Here is a 25,876-nt window from a genome sequence, read left to right as displayed (position 1 = left end):
TCATATCCTGATGGGAAGCTCTGCCATATCCACAACTTGAGAGTTGGCACTAGAACAGTATTGAATACAAGAGCTACATCCGATTAGGAAGTCATTTTTCTAGTCTGTGTATTGGCACATCAGACTCTTTAACCTCCACTTTTCCTCCACCTGAAATAATCCATATACAAAATAAAAAAAAAAAACACTTTTGCCACAGAAAAATCTGTTTGGATAGGACGTCCAAATTCATTCTTTATATTGTGTATAAACAGACACACACGTGTGTGCGTAAAAGAGTCCAGTGGTACTCAGTGACTCTTACTGAGACACTAAATTACCATGATGATGACTCGATGGTTTTTCACCACTTTCCCTTCACTAACAGGCCTCGCTGCCACTTTACTGCTCATCCTCACGATCACTCATTTTTGTAGTGTCTTTGTGTGCGTGTGCGTGTGCGTGTGCGTGTGCGTGTGGTATGTTATCTTTGTGACAGGAGTCCGCCAGTTTTTATTCTGCCATGGACTGATAAAAGCCTGTATATTGCAAACTTCAAGTGTGCATTTGCCATACTGTGGTATGAATTTCACTGCACTAACTGCACAACTGACTAACAGGGAGAATAAGTATTTTTTAAAAGCTTCGGTTTCACCATTTTGATCACCATCATTACAATGCACTGATGGTAATGAACCATAGTGCCTTGACAATCTTTATGTAGCCAAGTATGAACCTGCAGGGAATGTAAACTAAGACTTTCAGAGGGTGGTAGATTGTTGTTGTTGTTGTTGTTGTTGTTGTTGTTGTTTTTTGATGATCAAAAATGATGTCAGGCACTTCATGAAAAAATATAGAGATATATATATATATATAAGGTATATAGATTCATTTGTACTTGTGCGTCATATGAGAAGCAAGAGCTTGGGAGAGTGAATGTGCACTACATCCTAACTTAGCAAAGGTTTTTACTTTGCCAGTTTCCATCTGCCTATCCAGTATGTTTAGATAAATTGCAAAAGGCAACCTCATTTCAAGTTTCAGCAGACTGATCAACATCATCCTCACTTCTGTTTCTGTGTGTGATGCAAGCCAGCAGTGATCTGTCAAGCTGGCCTTTCATCCAAATTTTTATTGGTTCTTCTGACTTTGCGTGGACGGATTCACATCACAGGTGGCTCGCATCCGACTCCCTCATTCACTCATGCACTACTCCCTGTATAATACACACTGAGTAGTTTACTCCTCAGTGAGCAGAAAATACGATTTTGTGTTGACAGGATTAGTGTCTATAGAATGTAGTTCTAGTATACAGAGAGTAGTATACACACCATGGACACTAATTTTGTTCCATTGTGGGAATTGCTGAGGGCACTACTGTATATGCAGTAGTTAAAGACATGGCAGAGAGGGGGCGGCCTGTAGCTCACCCAGTAAGAGCGTTTGCCCCATGTAGGCTGAGTCCTTTGCAGCGGCGCAGGCTGCCCTTTGCTCTGTGTCATCCCCCATCTCTCTCCCCCTTCTTGTCTATCCACTGTCACTGTCTAATAAAGGGAAAAGCCCCCAAAAAATAATAAAAAAAAAAACATGGCAGAGAGTAAATAGTGCATTATATAGTAAATAAGAAGTGATTTTGGACACAACCTCAGTGTGTTGCTTATTATTATCTGTTCATATATATATAGAGGCCAGACTTTCTAAATGCTCTGAATGTACAGGTGTGTGTGTGTGTGTGTGTGTGTGTGTGTGTGTGTGTGTGTGTGTGTGTGTGCGTGTGTGTGTGTGTGTGTGTGTGTGTGTGTGTGTGTGTGTGTGCGCGTGCGCGTGCGCGCAGACTGGCTTGCAAAGATAAAAGAATCACCTGATTACTTGTCAGACTGTATTACTTCATACGTAAGCAATGCTGCATCTCTGAAACCCTTCAAGGCGTAAAACCAATGTCTTCCCCTGCCTTCTAACGTCAAAATCTTTGACCATATCAATAATTGTGTATGTTTTAACTTTTTTAATGTGGACCCAATTTTTTTATAATTATCAATGTGTTATATTGTAAAGTGTGTACAGAAACCTTGGCGTTATCAACCTTATAAAAAGGTTAAAAAAAACCTATAAAGCTTAATGGGCTCTTGGTGTGCTTCACTATCCCCCACTCACTGTGCCTCATCAGACTGCCATGGTGTGTCTGCATTACGGCTCAGCCACTGTGACCCATGTCTGATGGAAAGAAAACACAGGCAGGGATACATTCTGCTATATCCCCTATTAGGCTCAATACTCATCATGTTATCCATATTGCTATTTTATATTCTTTACTGTTTGAATCTGTCAGCCTTGTTTTATTCTTAATTCCTGAATACATGTTTCAGCCTTAACTTCTTTTCTGCACATTGATACGCACAGATCTATATACTAGATCTACTCACATTTAACATTTAATAATGTGGTCACTGTTATTCATCATTCTTTTGGATAAATATTCATTTTTATGCTCTGTTAATAAAAAAAACTATTGCTGTAATGTTCATCTCATATAGCTCGAACTGAATTAAACTCTGTGAAAAGGAGAAGAGAGACATCAGGCATCTGTGGCGTAACAGCAGCACAGCTCCGCTGGTGCAGTCTGACCTAGTTAGAAACAAACATTTAAGAAGCAAGGTGCCGAGCCTCTAGTTTACCTCTCTGCCTGCTCATAGCGCCTCCTTTGAGCACAGGGATGGGCTGCCACTAAAGCCAAAGGTGCATTACCTTCCGCAGTATGCTCTCCTGTCATCCCCATTTACATTTACTAGATAACCATTGTAAAATAGCATTTTTTGCAACAAACTGGAATCTGTCAGAATCTATTAGACTGATTGCTGGGGTCTAGATTCACACTATTTGCATTCTTTACTGATGGCTGTCATTGCACTGCATTGCATGCTCAATACAAGGAGAATTGTGACTATAGGGACACACTGAACTGAAGGAGAGATGAGACAGCACTAGACAGATCTCAGTATCCCTTCAAAAAAGGCTATGTTCTTTGAGTGCTGTCATTGTTAGCTGGATTATGTCTGGGTCAGACGTTCAGCTTTTCATTGTGCATTTACTAACCCGCTCAAATAGCTCCCTGCACTCAGACTGGACTTTTTGATGATACATTCACAGAGTTTTGAGCACATCATTGTTTACACATTTGTTGTACTGCACGACACATTTTAGGAATGTTATCTTTTAGGCATGCTTAGGCTTGCTTATATTCATAATTTCCCTTATGCAGATGTAGAGTGTGTTAGACTGGCTTTTTTTTGTAATGTTACCTTTAAAGGTGTTTGGCAAATAGTGATGTTTAATCATTAGAACAATGTAATTAGTTCATGATTCGAGAAGAAAGACCTTTATAATATAATGCAACTTGCAACAAAATGTACCATAGAGTTTAATCCCCCCCAGCCCCCTGTCATTGCAATTTCACTGGATTGCACTTGACATTGCTCTGTAAGAATAAGTAATTAATCTATAATCCATCCAACATGCCATGCTGAGATTGAATTAAAATCAGCTTTTTGGTTGGTACAAATGCTGTGAGTAGTTTTATTTCTAAGAAGTCTTCTGAGGCAGGTTTTTTATGAACTTGTGATCATTGTTTGTTCTTATCTTCTTTATAAATTATCTTATTTATAAAGCGGTATTCATCAAATACTTAACTGTGTGTGTGTGTATATATATATATATATATATATATATATATATATATATATATATATATATATATATATATATATATATATATATATATGTATATATATTAGTACTTAAGATGACCTTAGTAATTAAAATGTGAATGTAAACCTTTCAGATTTAGACTAAAACAGAGTGAAATTATAATTGGTTGTCACTAAGGCAGAACTACTTGGCAGCTTCAGGAGGAAACAGGTGGCCAGTAGTAAGCTACTGTTAATGATTTGGTCATTTTAAACCTAACAATGCGCCTGTGACCTTTGGCTTAGAATGGGTGTGAACTCAGGGCTCAGTGTTTGTGCTCTCCTCCACACCCTATGTTGTGGTCATTTGGTGGACACGTGCACTAGTGTGTGTGCATGTGTTTGTGTCATGTGTCCGGGAGAATAAGAGGTAAGGGTGATGTCATGTTTGATGACATCATTGCAGACGTGCAGCGAGTGCAGATTAGTGGCCGCGGCTCTTCTGAACCAGCTCCCCACAGCTGCCTTGCCTTATTGGTGTGTCCTGCCCCAGCGCTTTATCCCCTTGTGCCAGCTTTGTCAGTGTGTAAGCTCTAGAAATAGCCTCATACTCACCCCTATCTCCTCTGCCAGTCTACCAATCCTGGCTCAAATTGAGCATGGCAAAACCCTCCCACCCAAATTCCAGTCCCACTACTACCAACCATTTGGCTGGCCCCATCAGCCAAGTCACTTTGCCAAATCTGAGCTTCAGCCTCTTATGTACAGTGTGTTTTTTACAGTGAGTCCCAGCCAAACCGAGTCCATGTTCAGGGCAGGTTGCCGGCACATGCCCTTCCCCAGCAGCAGTAGTAGTGGCTGACATGGAAAGCAGCACACCTCACACCAGAGTTGACAGGACAAAGAGCACACACACACACACACACACTCCCACTGGAGCCACAAAAGGGGGGCAGGGCCAAGCTAGGCTGCGCCACACATACATGTGATTCACTATCCCCCCGCACACCATATGCAGGCTCCTCCCTGCGCCAGGAGACAGAAGTGGGAGGTGCAGTCAATCACTGACAGTGAAAGGGAGTGGGTTTAGCTGGAGTTAGTAAGAGGGGGGAGAGACAGCGGAGCAGGAAGGGGGACCAATCTTCATCATTCCCAAATCAGAGTCAAGTGTTGGGGTACCCCTAAATTCATTCATGTCGGAAGAGAGAGAACACGAGAGAAGAGAGTGTGTCTCATTTCAGAGACAACACAGGAAGTAGGGCATGCTCTGTACAGGGTGAGCAAGAGAGGGTGGGAGAACGAAAGGAGGAGAGGAGGCAGCAAGAGAGGGAGAGCATTGTAGCGCTTATTCTCCACCCCTCTCCGTCTTAAAGCAGCAGCAGGAGGAAAGAGAGAAGGAGTCAGGAAGAGAACCACAAGTAAGGAAGCGAAGAGGCGAGCAGCGGTCGGCAGAAAGGAGGAAAAAAATGGAGCTTTGAAATCGCCTCTGCCCTCATCCATCCCTGCCTCTTCTTTCTTTCATTCTTTCTTTCTTTCTTTCTTTCTTTCTATTTTCTCCTCTCTTGTTCTGGCTCAGCCTTGGTTTCTCTCTCCGCCTGCCTTGATTGTTCTGTGGAATTCTGACAATGCCTGGTGAGTGTAACCCTGCTTTTCACATGTCACTCACCTTCCTTTGTGTGTTGGGTCGCTTGGGTTCATGCAGTGGGAGATCTATTTTTTATTTTTATTTTTTGAATGCAAAAGTGTGGCCACAAATAAAAATGTGGACTAGAGGATGCTTCATTGAGACCGTTTACGCTCCCCTGCCTCTGTGTGCTGTCCAGCTGTGCTGATCTCCCCCTTCTTTGCTTCTCTCTATCAGTGACAATGCAAAGGAGACTGCTCTCCTGAGCACACACACACACTCTACTACATCCTGCGCATATTCAGGTTACTCAGTCATTATTATATAATTGCTTTTAACTCCCAAAGGGCTTTCATTCAGAGCGGTGCATTTATTACATGTGATATTATATGTAACACCAGAGATGATAATACAGAGATGGGGCTTTGAGTGTGGTGACCATAACCTATGTAGCAACATCACACAAAGCTGGCCTGTGTAACGAAGGGGCAGCCAGCTAACACAAATCAGATGACTGGGCCACGCTGTGAGGTCAGCCGGCTGATTTTAGCTGGCATTCTCAGTCCAGTTCGTATGTTGGAGGCAATTAGCAGTTTAAAGAAAGAGAGCTGTGTGTCCCAAAGACAGAGAGTTCGGGAAAGCAACAGCTCATTTTATCGTAGATATATTATAGTGTCTGCACAAGAGAAGACGAGATGAGTGGAAAGGCTAATCTTGGTGGTTAGTCATCATTTCGTCCAGGCCTCAGGGAGTTTATATTCCTATATTAGATTTAAAGATTAATCTTACAAGATGGTCAATCAGTACAAATAATCATCTGAGCTGTCCCTGATTTGTTTACATTTTACGCATGGATTTTTAAAATGTATTTCCAGACGATGATTAGATTTTTTTCCCACAAACAACTGTGGTGCAGTTAATGCACCATACCCAGTTTTACAGTTGGGCATAAAACATACTATGCATGCTACTTACGTGCATGAAATTAGTCCGCAACCACACATCAAGTTTAGTCGAGTCCATTTACTGTGTCTCATTAAGGGGGTGAATACAACGCTGATGCTGTCAATAACTGTCCAGCACAGCCAAACCTCCCTGCTACATTATGGTGGAGTTTGAGTTAAACAGTTCTTTCTGGAGAACAGCATTCAACCAAACATTTATTCTCCTCAGAGATGGCTTCCCGGGAGAAAGCCATCTTTGGTTTAGTAAACACATAAATGATAGTTTGATGGCTTTGTGGCTTGTTTACTGCAGTATGCAGATATGTTTCAGTGTGAGAGCTCAGCTGGTGGTCCTCTTGATTGTAGCCTGCTGTTGAGCCTTCCAGAACAAAACCGAGCTTGACTCCTACATATTATGCTACAAGCATTTCTGTCAGTCTGTATTTGTATGCAGTAACAGTGTGATTCCTTCTTTTTTTATTACCCCCAGCCTGAGGTACTGTATTTGTTTTCATGCATGAGCAAATGTTTCTGCACATATATCATTTATGTGCACTAGTATGCAGATATGCAAATGTTCTGAGCGTGTGTTTTAGTATGTTCAAATCCTATTTTAGGTCAGAGCTTGCTAACCAGAAACCTAGACGAGGGATGGCAGAGCGAGTCATTTTCACAGCCTTAAACATGCAGTTGGACCAAGAGGGGAACATGGTTAGAGCGAATGTGAGATGGAGGAGGGCCGACAGTCTGCTATTGTTAATGTTCCAATGTTGTGTATTAGTTTATTCTGGGTGACTTAACCTCTTTTGCAATGTTCATTTACCTTCCAGGACGCAATCCCTGCTCTTAAACTGAACTCATGCAATGTACAAAGTTAATATCATATATCATATCATAAGTTATGATGTAAAAATATAATGTAATCATGTTCTTGATACATCTGTGTTGCCAGGAAAGGTGAGAATCAATGCAGGGCTTGGCTTTGTACAGTATCTTTCTGCTACTTCCTTCCCATCTCTTCACGTCATCCTCTGAGTGTTCTGCCTCTGTGTAATTACTCTGTCATAGATCATCTCTGTGATGTCCATTGATTTACTGAGAGCTGGTGAAGTGGAGCAGAGCATTTGATCAGACACATGTACAGGGAGGGAGGAGTGGGTCAGTGCCACGCCCATGGGCCACTCCACTGGGGGGTCAACCATAGAATCACTGGCAGTTTACAAGGGGGTGGGGGAGGAACAGCCACGGTTTAATCAACAACACTTAATTATGACCACACACATATGAACATCCAAGCAAGCACAGGTTTGTTCCGGAGTGTTGTATGTTTGTTGTCTATATTTAGTTATCTAATTCAAGGAATTAGCCATTTTTTAATGTATTGTTACTTTCCAGAAAACCATGTATCTCCAAATGTGGTGATTTTTAACTTTTCAGAAAAACTGAAGGATTAACCCATATGGATTATCTAAAACATGCATAGTCACAAATAGGCTGTTTTTCTTTAAATGTTGACATTTTAGAGATACATGGCTTTCCCAGGGCAACAATAATATGTAGTTTTAATATACAATATGTTATATATATATACAATACAATGTTTGTTGCACCCCCCCCCAAACCCCAAGTTTAAGAGTAAAGATCATTATCCATTTTCGTTTAGCATTAGGAGTGCCCCTACTTCCTGTTATTTTAATTTATATATTTGTATATAGAACTGGCATTAGATGGTCTAACACATTTTTAAATGCTTCATTTGAATCCACCAATTGCATTCAAGTATACATATAGGACGTGCAGTAACATTTTGGCTTGTTTTCAAAGTGATCAATCTGAAAAGGAATGAGAGCTTGAAAGGAAGAGAGAATGATGGGCCTTACATTACAATTTCGGCGAATTGGAGGTTAGAATATCCACTTTAATTTAACTTGCCATTGTGAATGAAAGATGCTTGAAGTAGGCATTCAGTAAAATGATTCTGGATCTCCTCAACGCTGCCTGGGAGAGGATGAAAGAGGAGCATATGCTCATGATGGGGCAGCGTTGTGCGTTGTCAATAATTGAATCACTCCTTCGCTCTCTCCTGCCCTGAAGGCCGTAGTGCAGAGTCAATAGGAGAGGAGAGCTCTCAAGCATCAGGTCTCTTTCTGTCCTTCCGCTCTCATTCAGTACTCTTTATCTCTGTCTATATATATTTCTTTTACATAAACATACACACAGGAGAACTGATGCCACTGCCCCGTCTCTGTTTTATCTGTGTGCCTGTCTCTCTACAGTAAGCTGCTTTACAAAAAAATAAATGAAATGGAGGGCAGGCTATAGAAGGATGAATGAAGGGATGGAGGGAGGGATCTCTAATGCTTCTTACCATTTCCTCTCACTTCTCTTTTTGTGTCTACTTCTAGACAGAAAGACGCTGTCTTTGGATTAGGTTGACCTTTGAACACTTTGCAACATTACCAGCAATGACCTCATACAACCAGGCATATTAAAGAGATAGAGGGTTGACAAACATTTAGCTGCTAATGGTATATATCATCACATTGCCCAATTCCTAGCTTTCATATTGAACAGCAGCAGTGTCTAATTAAACTTTGTTGATTCAGTGCAGGAGCATTAGCCGTTATTATTCTGGGTCTTGCTGTCCTCCTTATTGCAGTAATATTCATATTCTCTCTACTCGAGTCACTGGGAAGTTGATGCGAGTTCAATTTGCTCTTCTCTCTGGCGTCTTGTCAGTCTCGTCAGCTTTTTCTTCCTCTGCCTTCCTCTTGCCTGCCCTTTATCAACACCTACTTGTCCAACATGTCTCACCCTCTCTCCATCCGCCACCCACCTCTCTGCGATGCAGACTTGTGGAAGCTTGCCTGTAATGGCCTGTATCCACCGATTATTTCTCTCTGCTTCCCTCCCTCCCTCCCTTTACCTCTGTGCAGACAGGTGGTGCTCTACTAAACAGGTTAGCGGTTAGCAGGGGAATAACTTCTCCGAGGCGAGGCCTCTCAGGGACTGCCTACAGACAGACAGCCGAGAGAGCCCCATCCCTCCCACCTTCTCTCATGACCCGTCCTGTTGCTGTCTGCTGCTGCAGACTTGTCTCATGACCTCGCGCATAACCCACCCACACACTCCTTGGCACGATGACATGGATTTCTCTCACAAAATCACATGGTCTAAGCATACATTACCTGTTTGTGTGCGTGCACGGAGACTTTGTCTGCACACACTAATGCACATAATACACGCGCAAAATGTAAAAGTCGTGAAGCCATATGACTCAGTACAGAAGGCTGTTGTTCAACATGCTTTTTCCTATGAAAATTTAAGATGTTGAGATAGTTTTCTGCATTCCTCTCCTGCTACAGTGATTACAAACATACTTCCATAGATTAGAATAGAAAAGCCTTGCCCTGTCCCACATTATATTTGGAAGCAGTCACACTCCAAACAACCCTATAGCGGCATGATATTATCATGACCCAGACCAGAGGAATGAGGAAATCCCCCTGAGTGTTTAGTCTCCAGGCTTTGCCTTGGCTTTGTAGTTAACCTTTACCCAGCCATTCTCCAGAACAGCAAGGCATGCAGGTCTGTTTACTTGTGATAAGAGCAAGCAACTCTAATCCATTGCATCGGGGAGAACAAGTACATTAAACCTCTTCCAGTTTCACCTCCTCAAATTGTTTTGGAGCTGGTGGACCGGTCCATAATAATGGGGTGCAATGACCTTTCCACTGTATAGTTCACAATGACTTCCATTGTTGAGGTAGACAGCTGCAACTGGCTCCTGTAGAGTTTCACTTAAGTCTTTTTGCATAATGTCTATGTAATTTCTGCTAAATGTTTGAGCTGAAATATTCCCCTGTCATTAGGAAAGCATTTTAATAAGAAGTACTGTAGTCCAAGCTAGACTGGACCTGTTTCCATGTAATTATTTCACAGGAGATGACTGGCGTTGCTGTGGCTTTAGCTGTTTTTGGAGCTCAAACATCAGTTTGATTCGTAGCGTCTCTTGACAGCATGTCTTAGCTGTGACATCATTCGTCCCTCACTGGGTCGCCAGCTATGTGAAAACAAGCATACAATACATCTGGCAGTGCGTCTCTTCCTTAAATCTGGCTGGCCTCATTTTCTCCTTCTCTCTCTTTGCTCCCTCATTCCTTTTTTTGTGCCTTTTTTTCTTTTTCCTCCTTTTCCTGGAGTCCCCTCTCCCCAGCCAAGGACCCAGCATTTTCCCACAGTGTGATGCTGAAGGCTGAGCCTTTGTTTCCTGCTACAGGGAAACATGGTGGGAGGAGGAGGCAGGCTGACTTCCTGGCTGCCAACTATGGGTCTATGTTATTGTGAGAAAAAGCAGGGGAGACAGATCTGATGATGACAGAAGAACAGTCTATCCTAGGGACTGACTTCAGCTAGAAAAAAAATGAAAATTGCTATATTTCTCAGACAATAGCACCTAAATAAGAACTATTAAGAACAGAGACAGTAGAAGTCAGCACTGTCCTTTACGGTATCTTAGGTGCTTCGTGAGCATTTATTTTGGCAAAGTTTAAATTTTTAGGTTATTATTATCGAAATACCACAGCAAAACTATAGGATAGATGTAAAATCATAGAGAAAAAGTACAGTGGTGATAAAGTGAAAAAAAACTGCCACAAAGTAAAACAAAATTTAACATTATAGTATTCTTTGAAAATGATAAATAGTATACATGAACTAGAGCCGTATTATATTTGAAGCACCATATCCAACTGCCAAAATCTTACCTTCATAGGTCCATGTCATGAGCATAGTGTTAGTACATTACTTCATCATAGTATACTGTTGCACTGGGCTATGGGCAGGCTTGTCCTAAATAACAGCACTGTCTTTTTAAATGGGATGTGGAGAGGGGTGTGTTAGTAGCAACAGACATCCTTTGGGAGCGGTGTGGTGTAACTCAGAGGGCAGAGGCTCCAGCCACGTTCCCAGAGACTCAAAAATAGTAGAGACCAGCCGCTAGTGAGGAATGTAACCCAAAGAGGAGTTGTGTGTTTTGTGGATCCAGCTTGGAGAGGTTCTGCTGGACCATGTTTTACATATTCAGTAAATCGTAAGTGTCATTTTGTTTTAATACTTTATTCATGGGTGTGCTTGTTGCTTTGGATGGTTAAAGCACAGCTGCATGCTTTTGGAAACCTCTGTCTCTGCATCCACCCACGGTTCACTCAGGGCTGTACATTGTGGCTTCATCGAACAATTTTTTGCTACACAAAATGCCATAAAGTGCTTTTTGTATAAATTATGACCATAAAGAAAGGTCAGGATAGGTAATAGTTAAAAAACAAAAAAAGTGCAGTACATCTGGATAGTTTGAGAGAAAAAACAAGGACACGTTTAGACTTGAAAACTATTCAGTGCTAGAGGCATATCTAGGCTTTAGAGTGCAAGTACGATCTCAGTATTGACAGTACACTTTACTATTTAGAGGCACTTATGTGCTAAAGCTACTTCAGCTGTCTGAATCTGGTATTAATAAAAATGCAACTATAAAAACCTGGAATAAAGTGGGAAAGTAGTGTTTGCAGAGATCATAGGCTAGATGTTGTTTTCCCCATCAGAGTTTTGCCATGTTGCGTGGGAAGATGAAGTCTCTGCCCTCTTTTTCTACTCGTGAACTTGAGTGTTTTCCTGTTTCGTGGTCCAATGCCACAGGGGCATTTGAATATTCAGGTCAAGAAGTGAAAACACACTTCCTCATCTCTACTCCTTTGCACATGGTGTTGTCAGTTCCCCACGCACCAACAGTTATGCAAGAGTTCAAAAGAAAAAGCTCTCTTGCTTGTAACTAATTTATATTTTGCTCTGTTCGCACTAAAGAATAGAATGACAATCATGCATTTTTGTGTATGCTGTTTGCTCTGTCTTTGTGCTACAAACATACATGAATACAGCGGTATCATGTAAGTCTTTAAAATCAGGCTATAAGCACAGATGCACACACCATTTCCATAACCTTCGCGGGCCTTATTATCCACACGGTTGAGTCACACTCACTGATATGTGACTGTCTTGCCCCTAATAGTCTATTATTGTATATTGTATATACTTATATTGCCGCAGTTTATGCAATTTAATGACAAATCAATAACAGCTAATGAGGAATAACAAATGGGAAATGTTAAATTCAGAATGCAAAACATACAAAACAGTATTTTTGTGTGTGTGCATGTGTGGGGTTACTAATTTGACATCTACAATATAACCAATAATTGCATTTTATAGTGTAATTACTTACTGATTGGTGGTGGGAAATCATCTTTTATCTTCTCTATTCTCAAGTCTGGTTCTAATGTTGAAAGACAGTGTCTTAAACCACTCTGACACCTTGCTGCCCTTCAGGGTTCAACATTAAGGATGGATGGCCTGAAGCCAGATGATAAGTCAGTTAATTGGGCAGACATTGGCTCAATTAGGCCAGCGTTTTCACTATCCCCTGTCTTATGGCGATAACTATATTATCTTTGCCTCCGTTTTCTACTACTGCCCACTCTCGTCTTCGCTGTGATATTTTAGTGCGGGATTAATGAGTGTGCTGAGCGGACATGGTGGTCATAGGTAATTTGAATTACAAAGTGAAAAGTAAAAAAGATGTTTAATTTTTGAACGAGGTTTTCTTAGGTTTTAAAATAGCATGTCATGGTTATTTCTTGGCAAAGTGGACTGAGTCGGCTGGTTTAAAAAAAAAAAAAAGCACCTATAATTACCAGCCATTATCAAAATTCATTCAGTGCTGTATCATTTCCTTAGTTTGGATGAATGCAGATATGTATTGTAGTGCTGTATATCTATATATATATATATATATATATATATATTATAACAGTTGAGTACAACAACAACTTATTTTAGGACATTTCTTACATTTATTCATAGTCAATTATTCAGATTTTCAAATATTTTTCAGCATTTATTTTGTCCCTGGTCATTATAAAATGCATTTTGGGGCACATTTTAATATTAAATAATACAGACTATTAGAAGAAATAAGCAAAATCAATAGAGTACGTGCGTTGCGTGCTTATGAAATAATCAGTTCCTGGCCCATGACCTCACATTCAGTGTAAGTTAAACAAAAACATTTATAATGCTGGGTTTTGCTTTATTCCTTGTCCAAGCATTCGTTAACAGTCTGTCCATGTTCCGGTTGTTCTGGTGAAAATATACTATAAATATATAGACCGCTGATAGTCTGGTCCAACTGAGAAAACCCCTAATATTGAATTGCACTAATGGAGTTATGTGGGAGAGAGAGAGAGAGAGAGAGAGAGAGAGAGAGAGAGAGAGAGAGAGAGAGAGAGAGGGAGGGAGGAACAATTGATCATTTATCTTGCTCAGTTGTTCAAGGAAAGTAGGATTGGATACATAAGTGGAATATAGCTTAATATCTTAGAAACCATTTGTCATTATGACCCAAGTACTTTTAGATTTGCTTGCTTAGTAAATACTGTATATGACATTTCAGTACAATCAATTAATAATCCATCATGTGAGGCATTAGTACGACCGTTTCTGAAGGCAAAGGCATTTTTTAAGAAGAAATTGTGCACTGTACTGTTTAATCAGCCCTAATCATATTTAGTCTACTGCTCCATTTCAGGCAGCGTCTTTATGTGTATGTGAGTGTTGGTCCTGTTTGGGGAATACCACATGTGTGTGTGAATGTGTGTGGGTAACTAGTCACACTAGGCCAGGGACATGAAGTCATGAGACAGAGTATTCCACTAGGCTGTATGACTAAAAAACAAATTATGTGTATTCTAGTTCACCCATATTGAATAATGATGGGGTTTTTCCCCACATGTCCCATAATGTGCATTGTTTAAATCAATATACCAATCATACCACATTAGGAAGTTCCCAGAAGGCCATTAGTAGTATGACATTCGACCTTTGCCCTCTGACCATAGCTGCTACCTAAGGAGTTACTCATTAGTGCGACCTTTGGCCTCATTATACATTCTATGTCATGGCAATGTTTTGGCTGTCCTATTTGTATCGCCTCAAACCCCCCCAATGTAATTACTGTGAATAGAGCTGTGGACACACACCCACACATTCCTTTCGGCGTAACAAAGTCCATTCTACTGTAGAAGCCACATAATATGCTCCAATGACCTGTTCACGCTTGGCTCTTAGAACTCACCTGGGAATAGGGCTGGTTACCGAATTCGATACTTTTTAGGCACTAAACGAATTGCTTCCTTTGTATCGAGTATCGAAAAATGTCTCGTCATTCAATACCAAATTTAAGTACCTAGGAGGAAATCTCATTAGCGTCAGTGAGCCAGTAAGCATGCAACATGCTTCAACAAAGATCTAAGGATCTGGCTGGTGATTGGCTGTCTTAATGTAACACGTCATAGAGGCATGCAGGAAAACCTCTGTCAGGCCAGAGACGGGGCTCACGTAATAGGAGCTGAAAAATAAATAAGAAGATTTTTGCCATAATGTTGTCATTTATTTTTGTTAAAATGGATTTCATAAATTGGAATCGAAAAAAGTATCCTTTAGAAACCAGTATTAAAGTCACAGTATTGGTATCGATACAGGATTTACCCAACCCTTACCCTTGGGAATAAAAAATAAGATGAGTAAGAAGGATGTACATGTGTCACATGCTGTAGAGCTTGGCACAAATGAATACACTCATGAAGTCACCACAAATAATAAGAAAAAAAGGCTTCACAGATCATCACAAGTAACTGGCATGCCATATTCTGCAGCTGCTATTGTGATCTCCTCTGTCCAGTCGCTGTATTCACGGCCAGCTGTTCTGTTCTCTTTCACTCAGCACATGACCTGTGATCCAAACCCCAGTTTTGGTCTCCTGCACTGAGTGTCCTAGCAGATGTTACACTGAATTACCTCCTAGCCTAGCAGGGACTCTAAGCTATCACTGTAATCAAGCTGTGCATTAGTGTGTGTCTATGTGTGTTACAGCCTGGCTCAGTGGCTACGTCGGCTCTCCCAACAATTGTTCTCCAACAGCCTGATCTCAGTTACCAGCCAACCTTCCAATGAAGTGTGTCTGCCAGTGCTCTGAGTCAGGCATCCCTTCAAACTCCGAAAACAGACTCCTAGAGGAGCTGATCATTTAGGAGATACTAAATGCTAAAGCGAACTCCCTCCTTTCCTGTGTGTGTGTGTGTGTGTGTGTGTGTGTGTGTGTGTGTATATATGTGTCTGTTTAGTGAAAAGGGGTGTGTTTGCATGTCTCATTCTTGCTGTTAAAAGGTTCCTTCCTCAGTGTAAATGATAGGCCTCCTATACTTTTAGCTACTGTGTGTTCCAATCTATAGCTCTAACTGGTTCTTATTTTTTTTCACAAAAGTGGTCACACCATAACTTCGGTTTTTATTCCCTCTTGTTTGCGGCAGCGATGCCTGGGGCAGTCTCTCTCTCTCTCTCTCTCTCTCTCTCTCTCTCTCTCTCTCTCTCTCTCTCTCTCCCCTCTTCCCATTATAATCTCGCTTTTGTCTTGTGTGCATTAGACCGCTGGCACTGTAAGAGCCTAAAGAGCAGACGCCATCAACCAGCACAGGTGCCGCAAAGCACTAATGCACTGGATATGGACCAACATGGACTTGACTGTGCCCATTCATCTATGTTACCCATCTGTTTAAATGCACATTTTTGTGTTTTCCCTTTCGCTGTCATTGTTATCGCTTCCATGGCCGTACGACACAGCCAATCTGGACTCAGAGAGATCACGGATGGATGAGCTGAAAGGTTTTTTTGATTCAGAGTCTCCATACGTAATGTGTGGGAATTTTCCTATAGGGGTTATTATGGCGAAGGAAATTATGGCACACATTAGCTGCTGGTCATCAAATTTGCAGAGCGAGGTCAGAAACCTAGGTGTCCTCTTCGACAGCTCTCTTAATTTGAATAAACAAGTCAGCTCTGTTGTTAAAGGTAGTTTTTATCAGCTTAGAACAGTAGCCAAGCTGAAATACTTTTTGTCTGAGAATGATCTTGAAACAAAATTCATGCTTTTATTACCTCACGTTTAGACTACTGCAACTCACTATACACAGGCCTAACCCGATATAATTTAAACAGACTCCAATTAGTCCAGAAAGCTGCTGCAAGACTCCTCATTGGCACCAAAAAGTATGACCACATAACTCCCGTTTTAGCTGAGCTTCATTGGTTGCCAGTGAAATTCAGAATACATTTTAAAGTTTTACTTTTTGTTTTTAAAGCACTCCATGGTCAAGCACCTCCGTATATTTCTGATCTCCTGTCCACTTACTCTGCCGCCAGGGCACTCAGGTCCACCACCCAACAACTCCTCGTCATCCCCCAGACACGCCTAAAAACCAGAGGAGACCGAGCCTAGTAGCCCCCAAACTCTGGAATGCCCTCCCACCCCATATCAAAACCTGTAACACAATTGCCAGTTTTAAGTCAAACCTGAAGCCACACTTACTCTCTTGCTTTTAATTCCCTTTAATTCCTTTTGTTCTATTGGTGTTTTATTCTATGTTATATTATTTGACTTTACCTGTGCCTTATTATATTCATGGAGTCTTGTACACTTGATTATGTATTTTCAAGGCATACTGTTTCTGCCTTCCCTGCTCTACCTGTAAAGTACTTTGGGTCAACTGTTGTTCGTTTAAATGTGCTATATAAATTAAATGACCTGACTTGACTTGCTGTATCTCCAGCTCACTTCACTCACTCACAACCTCAATCGCTGTCTTTGTCTCCAGAGATCATTCTTTCTCTGCAGTGAATGAGGTTTGCTCTGCTGTTCTGTTGACTGTATCCTCTCGCCTCCCCGATTGGTGTTTGGGCTCCGATGCCTGTAGCCACATGTCAGTGGTTCAGCTCAAACATTCGCTGTTCTGCACCAGCAGCATCTGACAGGATCCCCCTCGTCTCTTTCCCTTGTCTCCTCTTGACTACTCTTCTTTCTGCCTCTCGCTGTGGGCCAGACGTTTGTTTTGTTGTCTATATTCTCCTGCTACCCATCACACAACTGTTCACTCCAGTGCAGATGACAATTGGCAGATGACAGGTTGATGCACAAAGAAACATACATTTTCACGGGTTTAACCAAAACACAAATGCCATGTATTGCTGAATAACATGTGAATTAAAGACATGAATCAGCAAAAATACTGACAATGATTTGTCATATTTTAACTTCCTCTCTGGGCCTCATTATTTCAGCCAAGCACTGAGGAAAAACTTACCACATCTGCTTGGATCAAATGAGCTATCAAACCCGTGACAGAGTACTCTGCAGCCAGTGTGACAGACATGTAGTTGTTTCATCACAGCCTGTGGTCCTATCCAATGATTCAGCCAAAGCCAAAGTAGCGGTAATAATGGACACATTATTGTGTTAGGCTTGATGCATGGATAATGGCTTATTTGTCTGGTTGCCTGTCTTTGCAGTGCATGTGTTTCATAATCAAACTTGGACAATTAGGGTGTGTGTGTGTGTGTGTGTGTGTGTGTGTGTGTGTGTGTGTGTGTGTGTGTGTGTGTGTGTGTGTGTGTGTGTGTGTGTGTGTGTGTGTGTGTGTGTGTGTGTGTGTTTCGTTGTTAACTGTGATGTTTTCTGCTTGGATGTTTGAGTTCAGGGCCTAGTTACTTGTAGAGTGCCATAGACAAGCCATAGACTTTTAAAAATAGATATTTCCCATCCAGCCTGCCTGAGACAGTCCAGTGGTTTTTCTTTATTGATACAAATATGAAAGCAGTAGCCATATACTAAACACAATAAGATTTTTTTTAAATCCACTTATTTTACACATATTTTAATAGTCATGAGTTTTATTATTCAGCCTGTTAAAAAGAAAGATGATTATTGCCCTCCCATTGGGGCCCAGGAGGGAGCTTTGTCAAGTATGCGAAAATAACCCCAACAATGTTGCATTATGGGAAATGTAGGATCCAGTGTTTTTGGGACTGAAAGTGAGGATATCTCATCTCTTGCGGATTTGATTGTGTGCGTGCGTGCATGTATGTATGTTGTCAACTGTGATATTTTCTACTTGGATGTTTGAGTTCAGGGCCCAGTTGCTTGTAGAGTGTTGGTTGGTGTTGCTGGCTGGCTAGAGCTTTTTGTTTTGAGCCCTATCTACAAGCCAAGCCAGCTGTGAGGGGTAGTTAATGATGTTTTAGGCTCTACAGTCAGGGATATAAATATGATGGAAACTCTGTGTATTGCAACCTCAGTGCACGATTACAAACCACTTGTCCAACCACTGTGCTGCAGTTCTTATCAAACCATCTCATTTGGTTTCACATCTGCATTTTCCCAAGCATTATCAGTTCTACTTTATGTGTCTGTCTTCGTGTTACTTGTTACTAAGTTTCACATTTATATTTGTGATGATACACGAGAGGCACAAACTGGGTTTAATGATTCACAGAATTTTCATACTCCAACCATTCAGTGAGCCCACAAGCCATGAATGAAAGCATCTACATTTGTTCTGTTTCTCTATTCATTTAATCAGGTTTTACAAAACATTTATTTAGCTGACAGTTTGTCTAAAGTACAATACATTAATCTAACCTAACCTCCATAGCAACAAGAGCTAAAGGTCTTCAAAAATTGTGAGTGTAAGATTTTGTCAGCCTGTATGTCTTTGATGATATGCATGCAGGTCTCATGTGTTTATTTGGTAGAGAGTATTATTACAAGAAATTGCTGTACCAGTCTGCGAGTGAAAAGCGTATTGATTGCTGTAAATGCTGGTCTAACAGCAAAGCAAAATGCTGTGTAAACACTGTGCGGGGCAGTTACCACAGAAAACACTGTTAGCAAGAAGACTTCACCGCTTAACGCTAACTGGAGGCTCTCTCTCTTGAGAAATGTAGTTGTTGTTCTAGGTTATGTCAGAAGCTTTAGCTTTGGTCGTCAGGGTCATTTTACATGTTTGTTATTACAGTAGTGTAAGTGCAAGCATAAGTCAACGGGTATTATTTCCTGTGTGAAGTTTAACTCCACTTCACATGCACTCTAACGTGCTGCTGTAGTGCATGTAATTGTAGTGAAACAACATGTAATTGTAGTGAAATAATGCATACTTGTAGGAACACAATAGCATGTAGACTTTCAAAGGCTGTTATTTGGAGTTGCAGTACATTAATTCAGCCTATCTTGAGCTATCAGTACAAATTTAGTCTCTTGTGGTATAGCCAGCTAGCCAGCGAGTCAGTGTGTTAGAAGTCTAAGTGCTCTGACGCCTATATGGGCCCGAGTTTTCAGACTATATCAGATCCCAGACAGGCTATCAGATGAACTCTTTTTTTCAGGATGCAGAGACAAAGCGCACTGGGGTGCAGCCCAGACACACTCAGAATCCATTACTCTGCTCTGCCCTCCCCTGTACTTACTCCTAACTGAGTTTCTATTGAACCTCAGCAGGGCACAGTGCATCTAGATGCCAGACTGTGCTGATAGGATTTGGCGTAATGCAGTGGCATAACTTCCTAAATAGCTAATGTGCATCTACATTGCCAGCCAACTAGGTGTTTAAATTTAAGAAGTAACTTAGCAACACCAACTAATGCACCAGAAGAAGAAATAAAGGTCAAGAACATTTTATTTCTACTGAAAAGTGTCTACACTTGGCTGAGTTGAAAAAGGTGGCATATCAATCAGAGCTGCAAAGATTAATCGATTAATCGATTAGTTGTCAACTCTTAAATTAATCGCCAACTATTTTGAATAATTTTTTAAGACAAAAGTAAAAATTCTTTGATTCCAGCTTCTTAAATGTGAATATTTTTTAGTTTCTTCTCTCCTCTGTGACAGTAAACTGAATATATTTGAGTTGTGGACAAAACGAGACATTTGAGGACGTCATCTTGGGCTTTTGGGAAACACTGATCCACATTTTTCACCATTTTTTGACATTTTAGAGACCAAACAACTAATCGATTAATCGAGAAAAAAATCAACAGATTAATCGACTATGCAAATAATCGTTAGTTGCAGCCCTATATCAAAAAATAAAAGGCAGACAGAAACAGATTTGTTGTGGTACCTGCTTCTGCTACTGTAGACATTCTGCCACCCACTGTTTCTGGCACCCCCCCACCCACCCCCAATTACTATAGCACTGATTAAAACACCACAGGGTACACGTGGATCAGAAGAGACAAATTTATTCATTGGAGAAAAAAAAAATACAAATGCCATTAGGCGGGAACCAGCAGTGAGATGCCATGACGTGCAGAGCTACTGCTGTTCTTTATGGCTTGACCTTTTTAATGATATATTTCAGTACAGGGCTTTACTGTATATAGTTCTGTCTGTGTGTACTGTAGGAGCCACTGGAAGTCTCTCTGCATAGTATCTGAAATATTAAGCCCAGAAGACCAAGAGGGATAGAATGATTGGTGGCCAAGAGAGGAGAAGGGAGATAGACACAGTAAGAGAGATCAACACAACAGGGAAAGAAGAAGAGAAGACGAGAGTGTTATGGAAAGAGGTGTACCAGAGAGTCTGAAAGAATCCTCCCAACATAAACTATACACCACCACCTCAGGTAAACACTGAAGGAGAGAGAAAGACAGGATGGAAGATAAATGGAGGCAGAGTAATGGAGGATTATCAAGGACAGATACGAATGTTTGCAGAGAATAGACTACGTTGGGGGAAGGGAACCAAAGAGTAGAGAAACGAGGAGACTAGGACAGCAGGCCCTGCTTTTAAAGCAGCTGTTATTTGCAGAGGCTGACATGAACAGTGTGTCAAACTGGGTGATGTAGAAGCTATGAGCAGATTTCACACGCCAGACAGTCTTTCATTGTCATTATTACAAAGTGGCCTACAATAGGCTGTAAATTACACATTACAGTACAATTTAATACAGTGCCATACAGATGACAGGCAGCATTATTATTCATCAATTCATACTTTCACAGTCTCTTACTGTGCTAATATCATATGCTGAGAGAAAAAGCAAAATAAAATATATTCCTTTTTTTGAAGATGCATTCCTCTTTCTGCTGCAACTTCTCTTCACAACATGCATAATTTTATTCCAGGGGATCTTGCTTTTGGCGAGCTACACTGGCTGCATGTTCCAGTCCATTTTCACAGGAAGAATACTCCCATGCTTTCTATTTGTCTAAATATTAGAAATGTGTATGCTACCAGTTAGATGAAATGTCTCAGTCTGTTTGTGAGTCATAGAAACATCATCATGCAGCTTTTGGAACTGTGGGCATAAGTTTCCATCCCTTCCTGTCTCTGTACAGCACATCCCTCTCGAAACCCCTGTTTCCCCTCCTCTCGGCTTACTTGACTCGCTCTCTGTTCTGCCCAGTACCCAGTCAGCCAATCACAAAGCAGCGCTAGGTGCAAACACAGTTCCTCTGCAGCTGTGCTTTGTAAAAGGCCAGGAGCTCCTAAAACTAGATTCTCATATGCAAAGCTATGCTAAAGGTGTTTACACATGTATTTTTTTAGGTGTGTGTGTGTGTGTGTGTGTGTGTGTGTGTGTGTGTGTGTGTGTGTGTGTGTGTGTGTGTGTGTGTGTGAGAGATCATTATCCACTCCACATTGGACAGTGGATTTGACAACAAAGCCGGCTGACTGTACAAAGGGCTGCATGCTGTTGCTAATCTGTCATTACGGCTGCTGCATTTTCTCTAGAATGCTCTTTTTTTTTAATCCACAGAAGAGATGTACAGTGTGTGCACACACACACACACACACACACACACACACACACACACAAACACACACAGGCCTGCTCTCATACATGGGATTAGTGTGTAAGCTGTCCATAGAGGGCACTGTTAACAGAATGTTCTCACTCATTTCGCGAGCAATTGACCCTCTGTCTTGCTCGTCCTGCCAGTGTCAGGGGCTAATGCTTGTGTAGCTCGCACTGCTTACAGCCCTTGCTAGCATATTTAGCTCTTCATCCTCTTATCACTGTGACGCTGACTGGAACATGGACAAGGTTGATGGTCAATAGAACCACAAGAGCACCTAGTGCTGGCTGGTGTTTGACTATACGTGACTAAAGACAACAATTACTTTTACTTCACTTCATGACATATTGGAGAATAGCATACTTCAACATGTTCGGTTAATTATTAAGCTGAATAATGTGGATCATATACCGTCACAGGCAAATATACACTGCATGGAGACACACATTTGCTTTTTCCTGGTGACAGCCATTCACTAATTCTTGTAAAAACACAGAAAGTAGGGCGACATCAAACAGCGGAAAGCTCTTTACTTTGTCTCCTAATCTTCTTTTGCTAAAAAATGGCCAGGAATAGGGCTTCAGGGTTGTCGTTGTCAGAAATATTGAACACTTTCTAAACTGCACTCTAAACTCCTGTCACAGTGGGGAAGAGTTGACAGGGTTGTGAGTGCAAATGGGTTTCACTTTGAAGCATTGTCACATCATGGAAACTGTCTAAGCTTGACCATTAATGATAATCGTTGATATGAATTGCTTCCTATTTCTAGTGGTTCCACTGCATCAGTTTGCAGTGCAGCTTGATTCAAATCTGCCATGCTTTTGCATTAATCCATTGATGTTGAAGTCACAAAGCATCCATTTAGCAAGTAAGCTTAGAAGTGGGTGCATGAACATGTGTTGATGTAGTGTGCGAGCTTGTCATGTCGAGGACTCACTCGCTGACTTTGAGGCAAGTGGAGCGTTCTCTCTTCGTCATCTTCTCACTCTCTTCCTTCACACTCACCACGAACGCTTGCTAATCCGCGCAGTACATATGCTCCCTCTCTCACACTTCCTCTACTCAGACTCTGCAGGGTGACTCAGTTCTTTCCCTCTCCTTTTGTCACTCTTAGATCTCATCTGATGCCAAGGCTGAAGGAGTCTCGCTCCCATGAGTCATTGCTCTGCCCCAGTAGCGCTGTGGAAGCCCTGGACCTAAGTATGGAGGACGAGGTTGTCATCAAGCCAGTTCACAGCAGCATCCTCGGGCAGGACTACTGCTTTGAGGTGAGGGGCCGCACGCACGCACGCACGCACACACACACACACACACACACACACACACACACACACACACACACACACACATTTAACTCATTGTTTTGTTTTTTTTTCAATTCGATCCAGCGGCTGCTCTTACTTCACATCTCTATTGCTCCAGTTTTTGATTAGCTGCAGATGGCCAATTATAACCAAAAGTTCAGATACACACAGCTCTTCTGTATTAAATAACACAGAAGCAAGTGACTGTGGTTACATTTTTCTGGTTGTCGAAAATAAATTGATGTAAAGCATTAATTTGTTTCAGTCACTGGCTGTGTGAAACCTGATGTATCGTCATGATCATCTGCGGACATGAATAATTTCCAACACATTGCCTCTAATCACTGTAAGAGTCACGTGTTCACGAACACATATATGCATACATGCAGCTGTAGCTAGGGAACCTCAGGGTGAGAGAAAATACTGAATAGTTTAAATCCTACACTGCCTCCCGTAGAGACCTGAAATCTCCACTAATCTGTATTATCCTGCTCATTACATCATTCTGTTTCTTTTTTCCCCCCGCTCATTTCTGCTCTTTCTGTTCTCTCGCCGTCCCACTGTGCATTTTTTAATTATCCAATCAACATCCAGCCTACCAGGCAGCCATCTCTCTCCTCTGTCAGTTCACACCATTCAGTCTTTCTCAACACTGCCGAGTCATCCTCAGATCCACTATTGTGTATGCGTGTGTATTGTTGATAAGCTTTTTGCCGTCAGAGACAAAGTGGTATTTCAGAACTAAGTTTAGCAAAACATTCTGTTCGACTTCTTCTCTGTCATTGTTATGCATGGCGTTTGATCATTTAAGCATTCATTTTCCTTCTCTCTCTCTGTGTGCTGTAGGTCACCACCTCCACAGGAAGCAAATGTTTTTCTTGCCGTTCATCAGCCGAGAGAGACAAATGGATGGAGAATCTGAGGAGAGCAGTACAACCCAACAAGGTAAATACACAGTAGGTGGGACGAGACTGAGTGCAGCAATCAACACTAATAAGTTCACGTACAAGTGTCCCAATTCCAAACCACACTTTGCAACATCGATAGTTATAAAAACAGTGATGTACGTGGTGTTTGACATTGTGTCGTAACAACAATGCAATCTGATATGGTAACGTGCAGCTGTGCCCTTCCTGCGCTGTATACCTAAAGGGCAGAGGACACAGAGGTTGCAGGGAGGAACGGCGAGACTCCCAAAGTGCATTTCTCCCGAGCGTTGATACCATCTGTAGTCTTGACAAACACAGCTGTGGCAGAGGGAGAGTGGCAAACACATCAAGCCAAGAAAATAGTCCTCATCTCACAGCGTCTTCGCTCCTTCATCTGTCATTATTAAGTACATGACTCATTAATTACAACTTTGGAAGAAAAAAAAGCTCCCTAATAACGTTGGAGTGTTCTTACTCCTTGGCTCTTTTTTGGCAAAGAGGTGTTATTTCTGTCTCTCTCTGTCTTTGCTTTGTGTTTTTAATTATTTCATGATTTTGAGTGATTTGCAGAGAGAGTTAGAGTGCAGTGTTCTTTTTTGGCAGACATAGAAACTGGAGTCAGATACTGATATTGTTTGGAACTAGATAAGGAAGTCTCTGGAGTTGTTTTAAACAGATTAAACCGATTTCACACTTCTCTACTCACTGACTAAAACAGACTAGACCCACGATTAAGGTAACATGTCAATGTGAACAAGTGTACAAACACTTGTTTAAACCATTTATCCAGTATATGGAGGACAAGCAAAGGCATCAGCATGAATACAAACATATTCAATTTGTTTACTTAAACTGATTTTGCTCCTAAAGAACTTAAAATCTAAATTTGTAATGATCTACAATAACAGAGTACATATTGGTTAAAAGCTGACAGGGCATTGTGCAGGACATACTGAAGACTCAACCTGTTTGACTTTGTGGTTTACTGGTCAGTACGTATTTGTCACCTTAGTCTATATCTTTGATGTTCCACTTCCGGGATTGCTCCGTTGCCGCCGGACAATCCACCGGATTTCCCTCATTTAGGCCGGATATCCGTCTGCCTTGGGCTTCCTTTGTGTTGGCATTTTAAACTCCGGTCGATTCATGAGGACTATGGTTAACCTTTTCTCAGATCTCTGCAATCTAAATCCAGACAGCTAGCTAGACTATCTGTCCAATCTCAGTTTTCTGTTGCATGACTAAAACAACTTTTAAACGTACGCGTTCCACCAAAATAAGTTCCTTCCAAGCTTATTTTGCAGCGGCACCGCGGCTTTTCTCCGCCCAAGACGATTGTGATTAGTTTAAAGAAATGCCAATAAACCAGAGCACGTTTTCCTCCCATCCCCGAATGCTTTGTGGAGTAGCCAGACTCTCCTCCAGCGCGCTTTGGAGGAGGGTCTGGCAAAGCGAGACTATTTTTACCTTGACCTCGCCATAACATTTTTTTTCTGTCGCTGGTGCTTAGGAAGGAGTTGCTCACATAGCAAAAGTATGGAACAACAAAGGAAATTAAAATATATTCAGCGATTTTCAATACCTCTCTGCCAGAATATGTAATCAATATGAATGAAATAAGGTGGTGCACAATTCATCTTGTGTAATAGAGGATCTGGGTACTTAATGATAATAG

The 25,876-nt window shown here is 41.3% G+C and overlaps 1 protein-coding gene across 12 annotated transcripts in view; it reads left to right on the top strand.

Moving 5' to 3' along the window:
• Nucleotides 1-25,876, top strand: part of LOC116062793 (disabled homolog 2-interacting protein) — a 169,970-nt gene that overhangs the window by 107,229 nt on the left and 36,865 nt on the right. For 10 of the 12 annotated variants that reach the window (XM_031317475.2, XM_031317474.2, XM_031317473.2 and 7 more), the window contains 2 exons: nucleotides 23,083-23,236; nucleotides 24,119-24,217. In XM_031317475.2, coding sequence (XP_031173335.1) covers nucleotides 23,083-23,236; nucleotides 24,119-24,217 — 253 coding nt within the window. Of the gene's footprint in view, nucleotides 1-4,727; nucleotides 5,295-11,129; nucleotides 11,323-23,082; nucleotides 23,237-24,118; nucleotides 24,218-25,876 lie in introns of those variants that run through there. The other 2 variants (XM_031317483.2, XM_031317482.2) reach the window with 2 other exon arrangements.

This window comes from Sander lucioperca, chromosome 14, assembly GCF_008315115.2.
Source record: "Sander lucioperca isolate FBNREF2018 chromosome 14, SLUC_FBN_1.2, whole genome shotgun sequence".
In the NCBI taxonomy this organism is placed as follows: Eukaryota; Metazoa; Chordata; class Actinopteri; order Perciformes; family Percidae; genus Sander; species Sander lucioperca.
The sequence above is the reverse complement of the archived record's forward strand: the minus strand, read 5'-3'. Positions and strand labels throughout refer to the sequence as shown.